A 14741-nucleotide genomic window follows, 5' to 3' on the forward strand; every position below is an offset into this window, starting at 1 on the left:
TATATATGTATATGTATGTATATATGTATATGTATGTATATGTGTATATGTTATGTATATATATATATATGTTATATGTATATATGTATATATGCATAATATATATACATATATATATATATATATATATGTATCTAGACATACATATATAGATATATTGACACATATATATATATATACATATCTACATATGACCATCTTAATTTCCCCTTAGAATATTTGAACACTATTAATCCAGCCGGATTACCACAACACAGTCTTAGCCTTAGAAACGGAACAATGATCATGCTATTAAGAAACCTTAACACTAAACAGGGTTTATGCAATGGTACACGTTTAGTGTCTACACCATGACACACAATGTTATTCAAGCAACAGTTCTTACAGGATCACATGCTAACAATACTGTTCTAATTCCTAGAATTGACCTTACAAGTTCTGACCTGGAATTACCTTTTACATTGAAACGCCGACAGTTCCCATTAAACCTGAATTTGCCATGACCATCAACAAATCACAAGGATAAACCATGGACAAGGTTGGCATCTACCTCTCTGACCCCGTTTTTGGACATGGACAATGTATGGTTGCCTTCTCACAAGTTCACCGTTGACGTCAAGGACAAGACACCCCTTCTTATACTAACTGTTGTTTACAAAGAAATTTCCAAATAAACCTTTACACTGTGCCAAAACTTTATTGTTTGCGTCACTATCTGCGTCATGTAACACCTTCACACTATGTCTATGATCTCATTCATACATACGCTCTTTGTAATTTCCCAACAACCAGGGGTTGGAGAGCGAAGCGAGCACGGGGGCGGAGCCCCCTAGTTGACATAAGCTACGCAAAACCACACTAAGACATGGAATCGTTAAATCAAGGCGCTGCGCTACCTTCTTCCAGATTCATATTTTTCCAAAGCAGTTCTGGTCTCCATCGGCATCTGTAGCTGAGTCGAAAAACACCATCCCATACTATTAGTTAACGATTAACACATTTCTTTATGTATTGTAAGCATACAATACAACTGATAATATGTTGTGCTTATTTATCTGGTGTACCGACATTTTTGCGCGTTTAATGGCTGAAATCCAACATGGTTTGTGCCCTTCAGAATGAAAAACAGTTTGCATTTACCTTTTTAATAAAAGGTGAGCTTTTAAGCCTGAGATAATCACCCCGTAAATGCACACGTTTAATTGCACGTGTTAATATGACTGCTTACACACTGTTTCTTCTTCATTGAGGTTTTCTCTAGCATGTAGATCGGGGGTAATTACATTCATGGCATTCGTAGTCTGAGTCACAATCTGATTGTATGGGTGGTTACCTACCAGGTAACGCTTATGGTGGCCAGCAAGTCAGCTAACATCAGCCACGGTTGCCTTCAGTTGTGAGAAGCAGATCATAGAATTGTTGAAAATAGTTTACTGTCAAATAAGCAAAGAGTACGCGACACGTGTTTCGCCCTAATTCTTGGCTCATCAGGCGTTACACACTCGCTGCACTCGCTTACGGAATCGAACCTTGGACGTCAGCGCTAGAGGCGAAGCCCCTAACAATTGCGGCACGGCGTGTGGTTCGTTTATTTGACAGCATGTAGATCGGGGTAATTACGTTCACGGCATTCGTAGTCTGAATCACAATCTGATTGTATGGGTGGTTACCTACCAGGTAACGCTTATGGTGGCCAGCAAGTCAGCTAACATCAGCCACGGTGCCTTCAGTTGTGAGAAGCAGATCATAGAATGGTTGAAAACTAGTTTACTGTCAAATAATGCAAAGTGTACGCGACACGTGTTTCGCCCTAATTCTTGGCTCATCAGGCGTACACACTCACTGCACTCCCTTACGGGAATCGAACCTTGGACGTCAGTGCTAGAGGGGCTTTGCAGCGGTGAAATATTGCTTTTAAATTTTAATTAAGAAGAAAAGAAAAACCTTTTTTAAATTGAGAGAAAATATACAATAACAATTTGTTAAGGATCTGTTTTTTTGTGAAGTTGCCTTTACACAGCCTGTCCGCTGTTTTATTAACGAACGCCATATAAGGGCCCCGTCCTTTCTCCTTCACAGTCAGTTCACGTGATTACGTGGGCCACGTGGGCCCACGGCCAGTGAGTTGCAGTCCATTACTGTATATGGACAAAAAAGAGGTTCCAGTTATGACCGTTACGCTTTGAATTTCGAAATGAAACCTGCCTAAAGTTTGTAAGTAAGCTGTAAGGAATGAGCCCTGCCAAATTTCAGCCTTCCACCTACACGGAAGTTGGACAATTAGTGATGAGGAGTCAGTCAGTCAGTGAGTGAGTCAGTCAGTGAGGGCTTTGCTTTTATTATTATAGATTGAGGGCTCCGCCCCCTGCTCCACTTTGCTTGCCCACCCACGGGTTTGGTTTACTGGATAAACAATTTAAAGAGATTATTTCATGGGATTTGTTACATATGCATCATTTTTACTTTAAAACTTTTGTAAAAACAAAATTTGTCCTTTATTTCCTGCCCGGGCGTGGTTAAATCTCATTCTTGCTGGACTTATAACGCTGCTCGTGTTGTGAAGGGGGATTTGAACACACTCTAAAGAGATGTGCTCGGTTCAGCTGGTGTCTTGCTGCTGCTGCTGCTGGCCAGCTGTGTGTTGTGCTTGTCTCGCTTGCGTCAATCACTTAAAAGCCTGTACAGCAGCTGTTCTGTTGTTACTTCGGGTCTCGGTCGCTAGCGTTCTGAAGGAGGAGGGGGTGAGGTGTAAGGGCTGAGCGCACGCTAAGAGAAGTGCTTGGATTATTTGCTGGCAAGTTGCATGTTCTGCTTGTCGTCGTTTTAAGAGCTGGCAGCACCTGAACTTTGTCTGCCATAAGCATTCCAAGAACTACTAGGTTAGATTTCTGTGAACTTGTTTTAACTTGTTTGTAAGTGGGGCCTGACGTGCAAAAGTCACTGTCTCATGGGTTTTGCTTCCTAAGGTTGTAATGTCTAGTCTTGAGTCGTCAAAGTGTCTCTCTGAGATGATCTTGTCTCGATCACTTCGCTCAACCCCCCCCCTGGAGGCACGCTACGCTCCTGCCACTTCGTGTCATTCCCGCTCACGTTGTGAAGAGGGGAAGCTGATTGCACACTAATAGAAGTGGACGGATCAGCTACTGGCTTTGTTCTGCTTCTGCCAGATGCCTGTTCTTCTTGTCGCTACTGTGCGTCGATCATTTAAAAGCATGTACAGCAGCTGTCCTTCTGTCACACTGCCTTGTCTTGCGTGACGTTAAAATGTCTCTCGCGGGGATGTCAAATTTGTCTTCTGAGAAGATCAAGCTTGTCTCCCCTGCCATGATTTTTTTGTTTTTTTTTATAATAGAGAGATGTTATTCATATCCTTAGCCCGACATCCACATATTATATGTGTTTACAAGGTGTGTTTTAATAAGTTTACATGTGTTTTAAAGCGTGTGGGAGGGGTATTTTAAGGCTTAAAATATATTTTAAAAAAAAAAAAAAAATGTTTATTTATATGGTCTTTTCTATATTGTGGATTTTCAACCTATCGCTGATGGGGTCTGGGAACGTAACTTCTACGATAGGCAGGGGATCACTGTATGACTCTCTCAAAACAGTTAGAACGCCTGCATGAAGATATTGTAAGGAATTTTTGACATAGGAAGGACTCTTCAAGGTCCTGCTTGAATCAAGATTCTCTCTTTTAACACTAGAATTACCAGAGCTACGAAAAAACTCGTAGATCCCGTCCCGACCTTAAATCACTTCACACTTCTCCAGTTAGCGTATTTTGTCCTGTAAATGTGTTGATAAGTAGCAAGCAGCCTGCTATCACATCCCCCACCCCGTACAGTTTTCTCAGCTCAAATCTGGTTTACCTTCGTGTTAGTTTGCTTGGAGTTGTATAGAGTGAGAAGTCAAGCAAAATGACACCTTTTATAAATTACTATATAGTTATTTGGAAACACATGCATTTCATGTGTGTTCCGTGTCTACAAAGATCTATGTAAACACTTCGTTAAAACCAGAAACATTTTTCATGTTTTGGTAATAATTGACAAAATGTAGACATGAAGTATATAATGTGTGAAGCCTGAATTCCAAATATCAAAGAAACACTTTCACAAAAGGTACAAATATAACAGAACAAATGCGCTTTTATTCAAAATATAGCTACAGAAAACAACCTTCGTTTACTTGCGACATTGACACGCAATTGCTACGACAGCTTCGGTGGCGCAACGGTATCAGGTGCTGACCTTGTAATCAAAGTTTCACGGGTTCGATCCTGGGCCAAGTCCGTTTTGAGAACTGAGCTGCTCGTATTCTTACAATTTTAGAATAAAAACATACGTTTGATTCCAGTCTGTAACAGCCGGTGTAATTTATGATACTTGTAAAGGTTAGCTTTGTTTTTTTCTAATTCTGTTATTCTCTCAGCCGCATTCACGTTCCCAACCCCCACCCCCCCACGCACCGCGCATTTGACACTGCTGTTTTCACATAGACGCGCTGTAACAGAGGTACACTCAACTCATGCCGACGAATCTACATCGAATCAAGAATGCACTTTTGCCATCGCTGTACTTTGTATATGTACATGGGAAGCTATGCACTCGTGACTTTACGCTGTAGATCTGGCTCTTACAAAGGACGGTGCATATGCCCAAAACATTAACATTTATATGTTACTTACATAAAAGGGTAGAATGAAGAGAATGAAACTGAGTTTAAAAAAAAAAAAAAAAAAAGCTAACCTTTACAAGTATCATAAGTTACACCGGCTGTTACAGACTGAAATCAAATGTATGTTTTTATTCTAAAATAGTAAGAATAAGAGCAGTTCTCTTCTCAAAACGGAGTCGTGCGGGATCGAACTTGTGATCTTTTGATTCCCAGTCAGCAGCTGATAACGTTGTGCCATGACAGTTATATATTTGAATAAAAGTGCACTTGTTCCGTTATATTTGTACCTTTTGTGAAAGTGTTTCTTTGATATTTGGACTCAGGCTTCATACATTATATAGTTTATGCCTACATTTTGTCATTTACTACTAGAATATGAAAAAAAATTCTGTTTTAAAAATGTCTTTACACAGATTACTGTAGAAACAGAACAAACGTGAAATGCATGTGTTCCAAATAACGATCTATTATTTCCACTCTAAAACTCCTCCCAGCTCATGCCTTGATTGATTATCTGGGAGTGCAGTGAAGTTCATGCACGTTCTAAGTCGGTGGGGGGATGGAATAGCCAGCTGCTTGCAGGTTGTTTTTATCGGCACATTTAGAGGACAAAGGACGCTGGCGGAGTGGTGCGAACGGATTTAAGAAGTGATTTAAGGTGGGACGGATCTACGAGTTTTTTTGTAGGCTCTGGTAATTCTAGTGTTAATAATTGTTTTTAATTGTTGGAATATTTATACTTTGATTTTTTAACCTTTTAGTTTTATTGTAAATAGTACAAAAATAGCTGAACTCACTTTTTTTTTTTCCACTGAGACTCTACATTTCTATGAAACTTTGTTAACATCATTCGAAAATATACACTGCAACATAAGGCATAAAACAGATGTCTCTTCATTTTCAGAGGAAGATTTAATGATTTGTTAAGGACTTTGAACACAGCCAGCATCATGTTTTCAGGTCTGGTTTCATTCAAACTCTGTCAGCAACAGCTGTAGAAATAGAAATTATGTAATTACTGAATCTTAGTTGTTTGTTCTGTACAATTATGGCCAATGAATGAGTTACTAAAATTACAGTTCACCTTTTGTGTAGTTTTATACAGTCTCAATTTTGTGAAGAATTTCCAGTATGTGTTTTCTCCTATTTGTATACTTGCAGTTCTTTACTAATGATCTGAACTGGATGTGAACCAGTTATTCTGTTCTGTTTTGCATAGTGTTTTTTGATTTTTTTTTTTTTCATTGGTGCTAAGCTTGTGTACCAGTTTTATTGTTTTCTTCAGCCTGGGATTATCACAGCATATATGAACATCCTTGGTTTTTAGCAATCCTTTCTGAGGTTGTTTATTCTTTATAACATTTTGTTAAATTTGTACTGTATCTCAGTTCCTTTTTAATGCTGAACATTAACCAACCCCAGATGACTTAGGAACGGTATTGAATGTCAGAATGAAATTAATAATATATTATGGGAAAGTTAAACCCCTATACTACACTGGTACTTATTGGTTGAGCAAGAATAACTAATATACAGTGGTGTGAAAAACTATTGCCCCCCTTCCTGATTTCTTATTCTTTTGCATGATTGTCACACAAAATGTTTCTAATCATCAAACACATTTAACCATTAGTCAAATATAACACAAGTAAACACAAAATGCAGTTGGTAAATGGTGGTTTTTATTATTTAGGGAGAAAAACAAAATCCAAACCTACATGGGCCCCTGTGTGAAAAAAGTAATTGCCCCCCTGAACCTAATAACTGGTTGGGCACCCTTAGCAGCAATAACTGCAATCAAGCGTTTGCGATACTTGCAATGAGTCTTTTACAGCGCTCTGGAGGAATTTTCGGCCACTCATCTTTGCAAAATTGTTGTAATTCAGCTTTATTTGAGGGTTTTCTAGCATGAACCGCCCTTTTTAAGGTCATGCCATAGCATCTCAATTGGATTCAGGTCAGGACTTTGACTAGGCCACTCCAAAGTCTTCATTTTGTTTTTCTTCAGCCATTCAGAGGTGGATTTGCTGGTGTGTTTTGGGTCATTGTCCTGTTGCAGCACCCAAGATCGCTTCAGCTTGAGTTGACGAAACAGATGGCCGGACATTCTCCTTCAGGATTTTTGGTAGACAGTAGAATTCATGGTTCCATCTATCACTGCAAGCCTTCCAGGTCCTGAAGCAGCAAAACAACCCAGACCATCACACTACCACCACCATATTTTACTGTTGGTATGATGTTCTTTTTCTGAAATGCTGTGTTCCTTTTACGCCAGATGTAACGGGACATTTGCCTTCCAAAAAGTTCAACTTTTGACTCATCAGTCCACAAGGTATTTTCCCAAAAGTCTTGGCAATCATTGAGATGTTTCTTAGCAAAATTGAGACGAGCCCTAATGTTCTTTTTGCTTAACAGTGGTTTGCGTCTTGGAAAACAGCCTTGCAGGCCGTTTTTGCCCCAGTCTCTTTCTCTATGGTGGAGTCAGTGAATCACTGACCTTAATTGAGGCAAGTGAGGCCTGCAGTTCTTTAGACGTTGTCCTGGGGTCTTTTGTGACCTCTCGGATGAGTGTCTCTGCGCTCTTGGGGTAATTTTGGTCGGCCGGCACTCCTGGGAAGGTTCACCACTGTTCCATGTTTTTGCCATTTGTGGATAATGGCTCTCACTGTGGTTCGCTGGAGTCCAAAGCTTTAGAAATGGCTTTATAACCTTTACCAGACTGATAGATCTCAATTACTTCTGTTCTCATTTGTTCCTGAATTTCTTTGGATCTTGCATGATGTCTAGCTTTTGAGGTGCTTTTGGTCTACTTCTCTGTGTCAGGCAAGCTCCTATTTAAGTGATTCTTGATTGAAACAGGTTTTGGCAGTAATCAGGCCTGGGGGTGGCTACGGAAATTGAACTCAGGTGTGATACACCACAGTTAGGTATTTTTTAACAAGGGGGCAATTACTTTTTCACACAGGGCCATGTAGGCTTGGATATTTTTTCTCCCTAAATAATAAACACCATCATTTAAAAACTGCAATTTTGTGTTTACTTGTGTTATATTTGACTAATGGTTAAATGTGTTTGATGATCAGAACATTTTGTGTGACAAACATGCAAAAGAATAAGAAATCAGGAAGGGGGCAAATAGTTTTTCCACACCACTGTATATATTTTTTTTGCAAGAATATGCAAATGAATGACAATTGCACATCAGGAGCATCCTGTGTATGGTCCTTAGTTTTTATGGGACAAGCTTAATGTAGACTCAGTTTTAAAAATTTATAGTTTCCAATTTTATTTTTCTTTTTTAGTGTAGAATTAACTTTCGCTTTTTTTCTTTGCAGATTCTCACTAACACAGGTCTTGTTTTAAATTCTTAATTTTATTTAGTTGCTGTTTTCAGAAAGGAAAGCCATGTTGATTTTTTTTCTGTGACTTTTTCAAGTAATATTGATAATGTACTTTCTATTAAATGCTGAATATTGATAAGTTTGCAATATACATGACTAAATTTCACATTGGCATCTAATGGTTTCTGTTCTCCATAAAGGAATGACTTGATTTACATAAAAAAATTCTTGCATGAGTTAATAACTTAAAATAATCGTTTAATAAAAATCAGTTTTATAAAAAAGTGTGTTAATAGTTTGTTGTGGGTTTAAGTTGTCTTCTTTGTTTTTTGCTTTCCCATGGATATTTTCAATTATCAGGAAAAGGTTTACTAGTGACTCTGAAAACTTTCTATACATTTCTCAGTGACAGGAATAACAGTATAGCATAGAATTGAAAGGAACACTGCATAAATGTCCTTGGTGCTGATCTAATGAAATGGAAAATTAATGCATGTGCTGCATGCTTCAGATTATCGTTAAGTACACATTTTATTCTACAGAAACAAAATAAGGTGTTGGTCCCTTATGACAGTGGTCTCTCATGCTTTTCGGTCAGTACACTAGTGACAGATGTTGGGTATTTCATCCTGTTTAGCAGATTAGTAGGCTTTAGAGACTGGACACCTGATACAACTCTGAACTCTCTTGCAACTTTTGCCTATTCTAGATCCAAACCAAGCACTTAGGCTGTGTCTTGGAAGCACTGCTCTTGGTGGTCAGTATGGAGCTGTGTCTGCACTCAGCATTAACAATGACTGTACTCGACTGCTGTGTGGTTTTGCCAAAGGACAGGTAAGAAATGTTAATTGATGCCAATGAATGTGCTGTAATTTTTTCAGTTTTTTTGAGATCCTAGATGATGATGATTTTTTTTGTATTTGAAATTTATTATAATACTAGGAATTTAAAAAGTATTACAGTTTTGCCCAAATATATTATGTTATTTTAAACAAATAAAGACTTGTTTTAAAGCTTAATTTGCAGCTGTTGTATATTCTAGATCCAAACCAAGTGCTTGCTTCACCTGTTTAACTTCCTTATCTCCAGACCCCAACACCCTGTTCTCAATCAGTATGTCTTTTGTAGTGATCAGCTTAGTGAAATATGCTTCTTAAAAATGTTAACTACTTTTTTAAATGCAGCACCTTGCAATAATCTATTCCTTTGAAGGTATTCTTCATTGTGTGGATTTCAAAAGATACATACACATATGCCTCCAATATGGTTTTTGTTTATTGACAACTAGGGACGCACAAACCAGTGTGTTTCTCGATGCAGGTCCCAAGCCTGGACAAATGGGGAGAGTTACTTCAGGAATGGCATCCAGTTTAAAATTTTGCCAAATCAATATGTGGACAGTACAGATTTCCATACTGGATCAGCCGAGGCCTGGGTTAATAATGACCGCCAACAGGTTGCTGGTGGAAATTGGGCTTCTATTGACAAAAGAAGGAGAAGAAGAGGGGGAGTCATGTCCGGAGGCAGGAGGAGAGGAAGAAAGTAATGAGAGTGGAAGTGAGGGTAGGAAATTTGAATGTCAGTAGTATGACTAGTAGGGGGAGAAAGTTAGCTGATATGATGGAGAGAAGGAAGGTTGATATATTGTGTGTGCAGGAGACCAGATGGATTGGGGGTAAGGCCAGGTGGATCGGAGGCAAGTTCAAGTTGTTCTACCATGGTGTGAATGGGAGGAGAAATGGCGTTGGGGTTATTCTGAAGGAACAATATGTCAGTAGTGTTTGGAGATCGAAAGACTGTCAGACCGACTGATGATTATAGTGGTGGAATGGGAAAGTACAGCAGAGTATACAGAGGAAGTGGTTGTTGAAGAAGTGGAATTGTCAGGAAGATGAAGAAACGGGAGTACAAGGAGATAAGGTGTGAGGTGAAGAGAGAGGTGATGAAAGCTAAAGAAAAGGCATATGATGAGTTGTATGAGAGGTTGCACACTAAGGAGGGATGAAAGGACCTGTACCGATTGGCTAGACAGAGGGACCAAGCTGGGAAAGATGTGCAGGAGGTTATGGTGATAAAGAATAAAAATGGAAGCCTACTCAAAGCGAGGAGAGTGTGTTGAGCAGATGGAAAGAATACTTTGAGAAGCTGAAAATGAGAGATAGAGATGGTTTTATCATGGGGAGATAGTGAATCAGGAAGTGCAACGCGATTAGCATAGAAGAAGTAAGGACAGCTATGAAGAAGATGAAGAATAGGAGTTCTGTTGGTCAAGATGACATACCTGTGGAAGCATGGAGGTGTTTAGGAGATATGGCAGTGGAGGTTTTCCCCAGATTATTTACTACAATCTTGGAAAATGAGAAGATACCTGAGGAGTGGAGAAGAAGTGTACTTGTACCGATTTTTAAGAATAAGGGTGATGAGCAGAGCTGTAGTAACTACAGAGGGTTATAATTGATGTGCCACAGCATGAAGTTATAGGAAAGAGTAGTGGAAGCTAGGTTAAGAAGGGAAGTGATGATTAGCGCAGCAACAGTGTGGTTTCATGTCGGGAAAGAGTACTACACATGTGATGTTTGCTCTGTGGGTGTTGATGGAGAAGTATAGAGAAGGCCAGAAGGAGTTGCATTGTGTCTTTGTGGACTTGGAGAAAGCATATGACAGGGTTCCTAGAGAGGAGTTGTGGTACTGTATGAGAAAGTTGGGAGAGGCAAGAGAAGTATGTAGGAGTGGCATAGGATATGTACAAGGGAAGTGTGACAGTGGTGAGGTCTGTGGTAGGAGTGACGGATGCATTCAAGGTAGAGGTAGGATTATTATCAGGGATCGGCTCTGAGCCCTTTCTTATTTGCAATGATGGACAGGTTCACAGACGAGATAAGACAGGAGTCCCCCGTAAACTATGATATTTGCGGATGACATTGCGATCTGTAGCGAGAGTAGAAAGCTGGTCGAGGAGACCCTGGAGAAGTGGAGATATGTTCTAGAGGGTAGTGGATTGAAGGTTCAATAGAAACAAGGCAGAATATATGTGTGGAAATGAGAGGGAGGTCAGAGGAATGGTGAGGATGCAGGGGAGTAGAGTTGATGAAGGTGTAGGACTTTAAATACTTGGGTTCAACAGTACAGAGTAAATGGGAGTGTGGAATAGACGTGAAGAAGAGAGTGCAGGCAGGGTGGAATGGGTGGAGAAGAGTGTCAGGGAGTTAATTTGTGACAGACGGGGTACCAGTAAGAGTGACAGGGAAGATCTACAAGACGGTATTAAGACCAGCTGTGTTAGATGGGTTGGAGATGGTGGCACTTAATAAAAATATATATTAAAAGCTGAAAGAAGTTTATTTTTAAAGTCAAAGTAAATAATCTGTTAACAAAAAAAAAAGTACATTTTTTTTAAATAAAAACTGGAGAAACGCAGGTTGCAAAGGTATTGAGATCCCATATATTAAAACAATGGTTCAATGAAGTTAAAGCAAATACTACCAATAAATGTATGAGTAATAATATTAATGAGCTTAATAACATTAATGAGCTATTTTATTTATTATTGTCAACCTCTGAAAAACTAGGTCAAAATTAAACATATTTAGTGTTAGTAGAATGTCTTTTTACATATAGCTGTGATGTTTGGTGAAACCTATTAATTAAAACAGCAATAAACATGACACTTTATAGATTAATGAGTACCTTGAATCTGCTTATTGCTTTGGAACTTCACGGGTGACAGAAAAAGAATGTGTAAAAAAAAAAAAAAAAATAAATTAGAAGATTTGATATTATGATATGGACAGTTATAAGAGAATGTTGTTGCCTAGATGCTGAAATTACAAATTGTAGCAAAGTTAACTCTTTGCAAAGGACTACATCACAGATCAGTATCTTTAAAGTGGATGGAAGATGGAGACTTGTGCTGGTTTAAAGAAAATGTAAGATATTTTGTTAAAATATGCTAGTCAAAAATGTACAAGGAGAGAAATAAAAGCAGTTACTTAAAAATATATCAACTTGACATAGCTTATTGCAGCGGTTCTCAAACTGTGGGTGCGCGAAGTAACAAAAAAGGGGGCACGAATGTTGCCTTATGTGGCGTAATTTCGCTATTCCTAGGGAAATTTTAAACTTGTAGCGGTGTGTATCGGCAGCAAAAAATATAGGAATAAATTTTATTAGGGTTTCAAAAAAACGTTAGGGGCGGCACGATTAAAACTGTTATGAAAACTCAGGTCGCAAATACTTAAAGGTTGAGAAACGCTGGCTTATTGGATCACTTTCTGCATGAAGGGTCAGATGACCTAAAATGCACATCACTGGGTTGTGGGAGGAAGGAGATGTACATGGAGAAAGTATATAGAGACATAACCACACAGACACAATGTGATGTTAATTTGTGTTTTTAAAGATATGTAATGCAGCAGTTGCAACCCACTACACTGTCATGCTTTCCAAGTTATGATTTAGTTCTCTGAATTTATTTAGAAAATAAAGTATTTCTGGGAAAGTATTTCTGAATAATGTATTTTTTCTTATTCTTTAGATTACCATGTGGGATTTAGCAAATGGTAAGCTGCTTAGAACAATAACGGATGCTCATCCACCTGGAACTGCAATCCTTCATATTAAGGTAATGCACAATATTGATTAGCCAGACATGAGTTAACTGTTAATGTTTTTTATTTTTATTTTTTTTACATTATCAATTAACCTTGCAGTTTGGGTGTTTGTCCATCCATCCATTATCCAACCCGCTGAATCCGAACACAGGGTCACGGGGGTCTGCTGGAGCCAATCCCAGCCAACACAGGGCACAAGGCAGGAACCAATCCCAAGCAGGGTGCCAACCCACCACAGGACACATGCAAACACACCCACACACCCAAGCACACACTAGGGTCAATTTAGAATCGCCAATCCACCTAACCTTTGGACCGTGGGAGGAAACCGGAGCGCCCCGGAGGAAACCCACGCAGACATGGGGAGAACATGCATTCTCTACGCAGGGAGGACCCCTGGAAGCGAACCCAGGTCTCCTAACTGCGAAGGCAGCAGCGCTACCACTGCGCCACCGTGCCGCCCTATTTGGGTGTTTGTCCCTTTTGATTACATAAGGATGGTCTACCTTTTCTTAACTATTTCAAAGTAAAAAGTTTCTGTGGTCTAAAATTTTACAAACCATTGAAAGCTGCAGTAGGCTACTGGCTGTTAATTATTTACTGCTTTTGCTTTTGTTATATTTGCATGATCATTTGTGTGAGATGCTCATGTTTGGCATGTGAGTATAGCTGGTTCTCATAGCACATTGCATCCCTGCTTAAGTATGAATAAGCACAAAATAAGGTTCATGTGTTATACTGTTGTTTAAAAATAAAATGTATACCCCAGACTACACCTACAATCTGACACTTATAGATTTATACAATCAAAGTTTATATCCTAAGTGAAAGATAAATATGTGCACATACTGTATACACAAAAAAAGAGCTGGTGTCAGAAGGCTTTGTAAGATTTTGTTTCATCTGCAGATTTTTTTTTTTCTTTTGCCTTTCCTTATGCAAAGTCCAATGGGACATAACTTTCATCAATTTTGAGTGATCATTGCAGGAATTAAGTAACTTGTAAGAAATTAATTTCTTTGTTTTTAGTTTACAGATGACCCAACACTGGCTATTTGCAATGACAGTGGAGGATCTGTGTTTGAGCTGTCTTTCAGGTAATGCATTTCTACGTGTTTCCTGTAAATGTATTCAATTTTAGTTGTATTATTTGCAAAGCTATCTTTGGAAGCAACTCCTTGGAGAGTCACTACTTATCGTCAGAAAGGAGTAATGACGATTGCTTATACAACTCATAGAAACCCACTGTGACACACTTCGCAAAACCATTTGCAACCCATTCCTATATAATATAATAGGGACCTGGGACACAACGGTAGCAATCTATGACCCCAGTAGTTTAAGAAACTCTCATGTAAATAAATAGTAAATTCCAGTAACAACTATAAAGAGGACACACCATCCTCCCAGGACCCAATTTCAGACCCCTGCAGTCATACTATCAGCTGCTTCCTTCTGTGTGACAGCCAATGGGCTACAATAGGGTTAATACTTCTCTATCAGCACCTTTTATTTCCTCTAACCTTTTTCTATTTATTATTTTCTTTATTAGGCTTTAGTTTTGGTTGCATATGGCAACTGTTAGAATGAAAAATGTAATGATTTTATTAGTAAACACAACAAACACCTTAAAATGGTCATATCAAGACTGATTATCCTTGAGTGAGTGTGTGATAAGTGACATAGAAGATATTGCAAACTGCAGTTACACTCTAATTTCATTTCATTTAGATAACACTCCTGTACTTAGGCCTCAGTGTAAGACCTATATTGTTGACTGGGGGAGCTATTATAAATATATGCACCTTAATAAAAGGGCAAGTTTCTGTGTGTCTGTCTGGGTGCTATGTCTCTGTTATATGTCATTTGGTTTGGGATTCGTAAAAGCAGTGGTAATGTTTGTGATGCGCTATCTGTTGGAATGACAAATGCAATGCATTTTATTACAAAATACATTCCAATAGATGGTTTACTACAAATGTTAATACTAAACACTGGGGTGTATATTAAATACATTTCAACCTGTCTTAGATGTGTAGTACAGCTAGTATTTATTTCAACGATAACTGGATCTTAACATTAACATTTCTTGTTAATATAGATGACTAATTCA

At 38.7% G+C, this 14741-nt stretch overlaps 1 protein-coding gene across 1 annotated transcript in view; it reads left to right on the forward strand.

Moving 5' to 3' along the window:
* Nucleotides 1-14741, forward strand: part of vps8 (VPS8 subunit of CORVET complex) — an 893492-nt gene that overhangs the window by 273271 nt on the left and 605480 nt on the right. The window contains exons 7-9 of the mRNA XM_051931263.1: nucleotides 8728-8852; nucleotides 12553-12639; nucleotides 13658-13725. Of these exons, the coding sequence (XP_051787223.1) occupies nucleotides 8728-8852; nucleotides 12553-12639; nucleotides 13658-13725 (280 nt within the window). The remainder of the gene's footprint in view (nucleotides 1-8727; nucleotides 8853-12552; nucleotides 12640-13657; nucleotides 13726-14741) is intronic.

This window comes from Erpetoichthys calabaricus, chromosome 8, assembly GCF_900747795.2.
Source record: "Erpetoichthys calabaricus chromosome 8, fErpCal1.3, whole genome shotgun sequence".
NCBI classification, from domain to species: domain Eukaryota; kingdom Metazoa; phylum Chordata; class Cladistia; order Polypteriformes; family Polypteridae; genus Erpetoichthys; species Erpetoichthys calabaricus.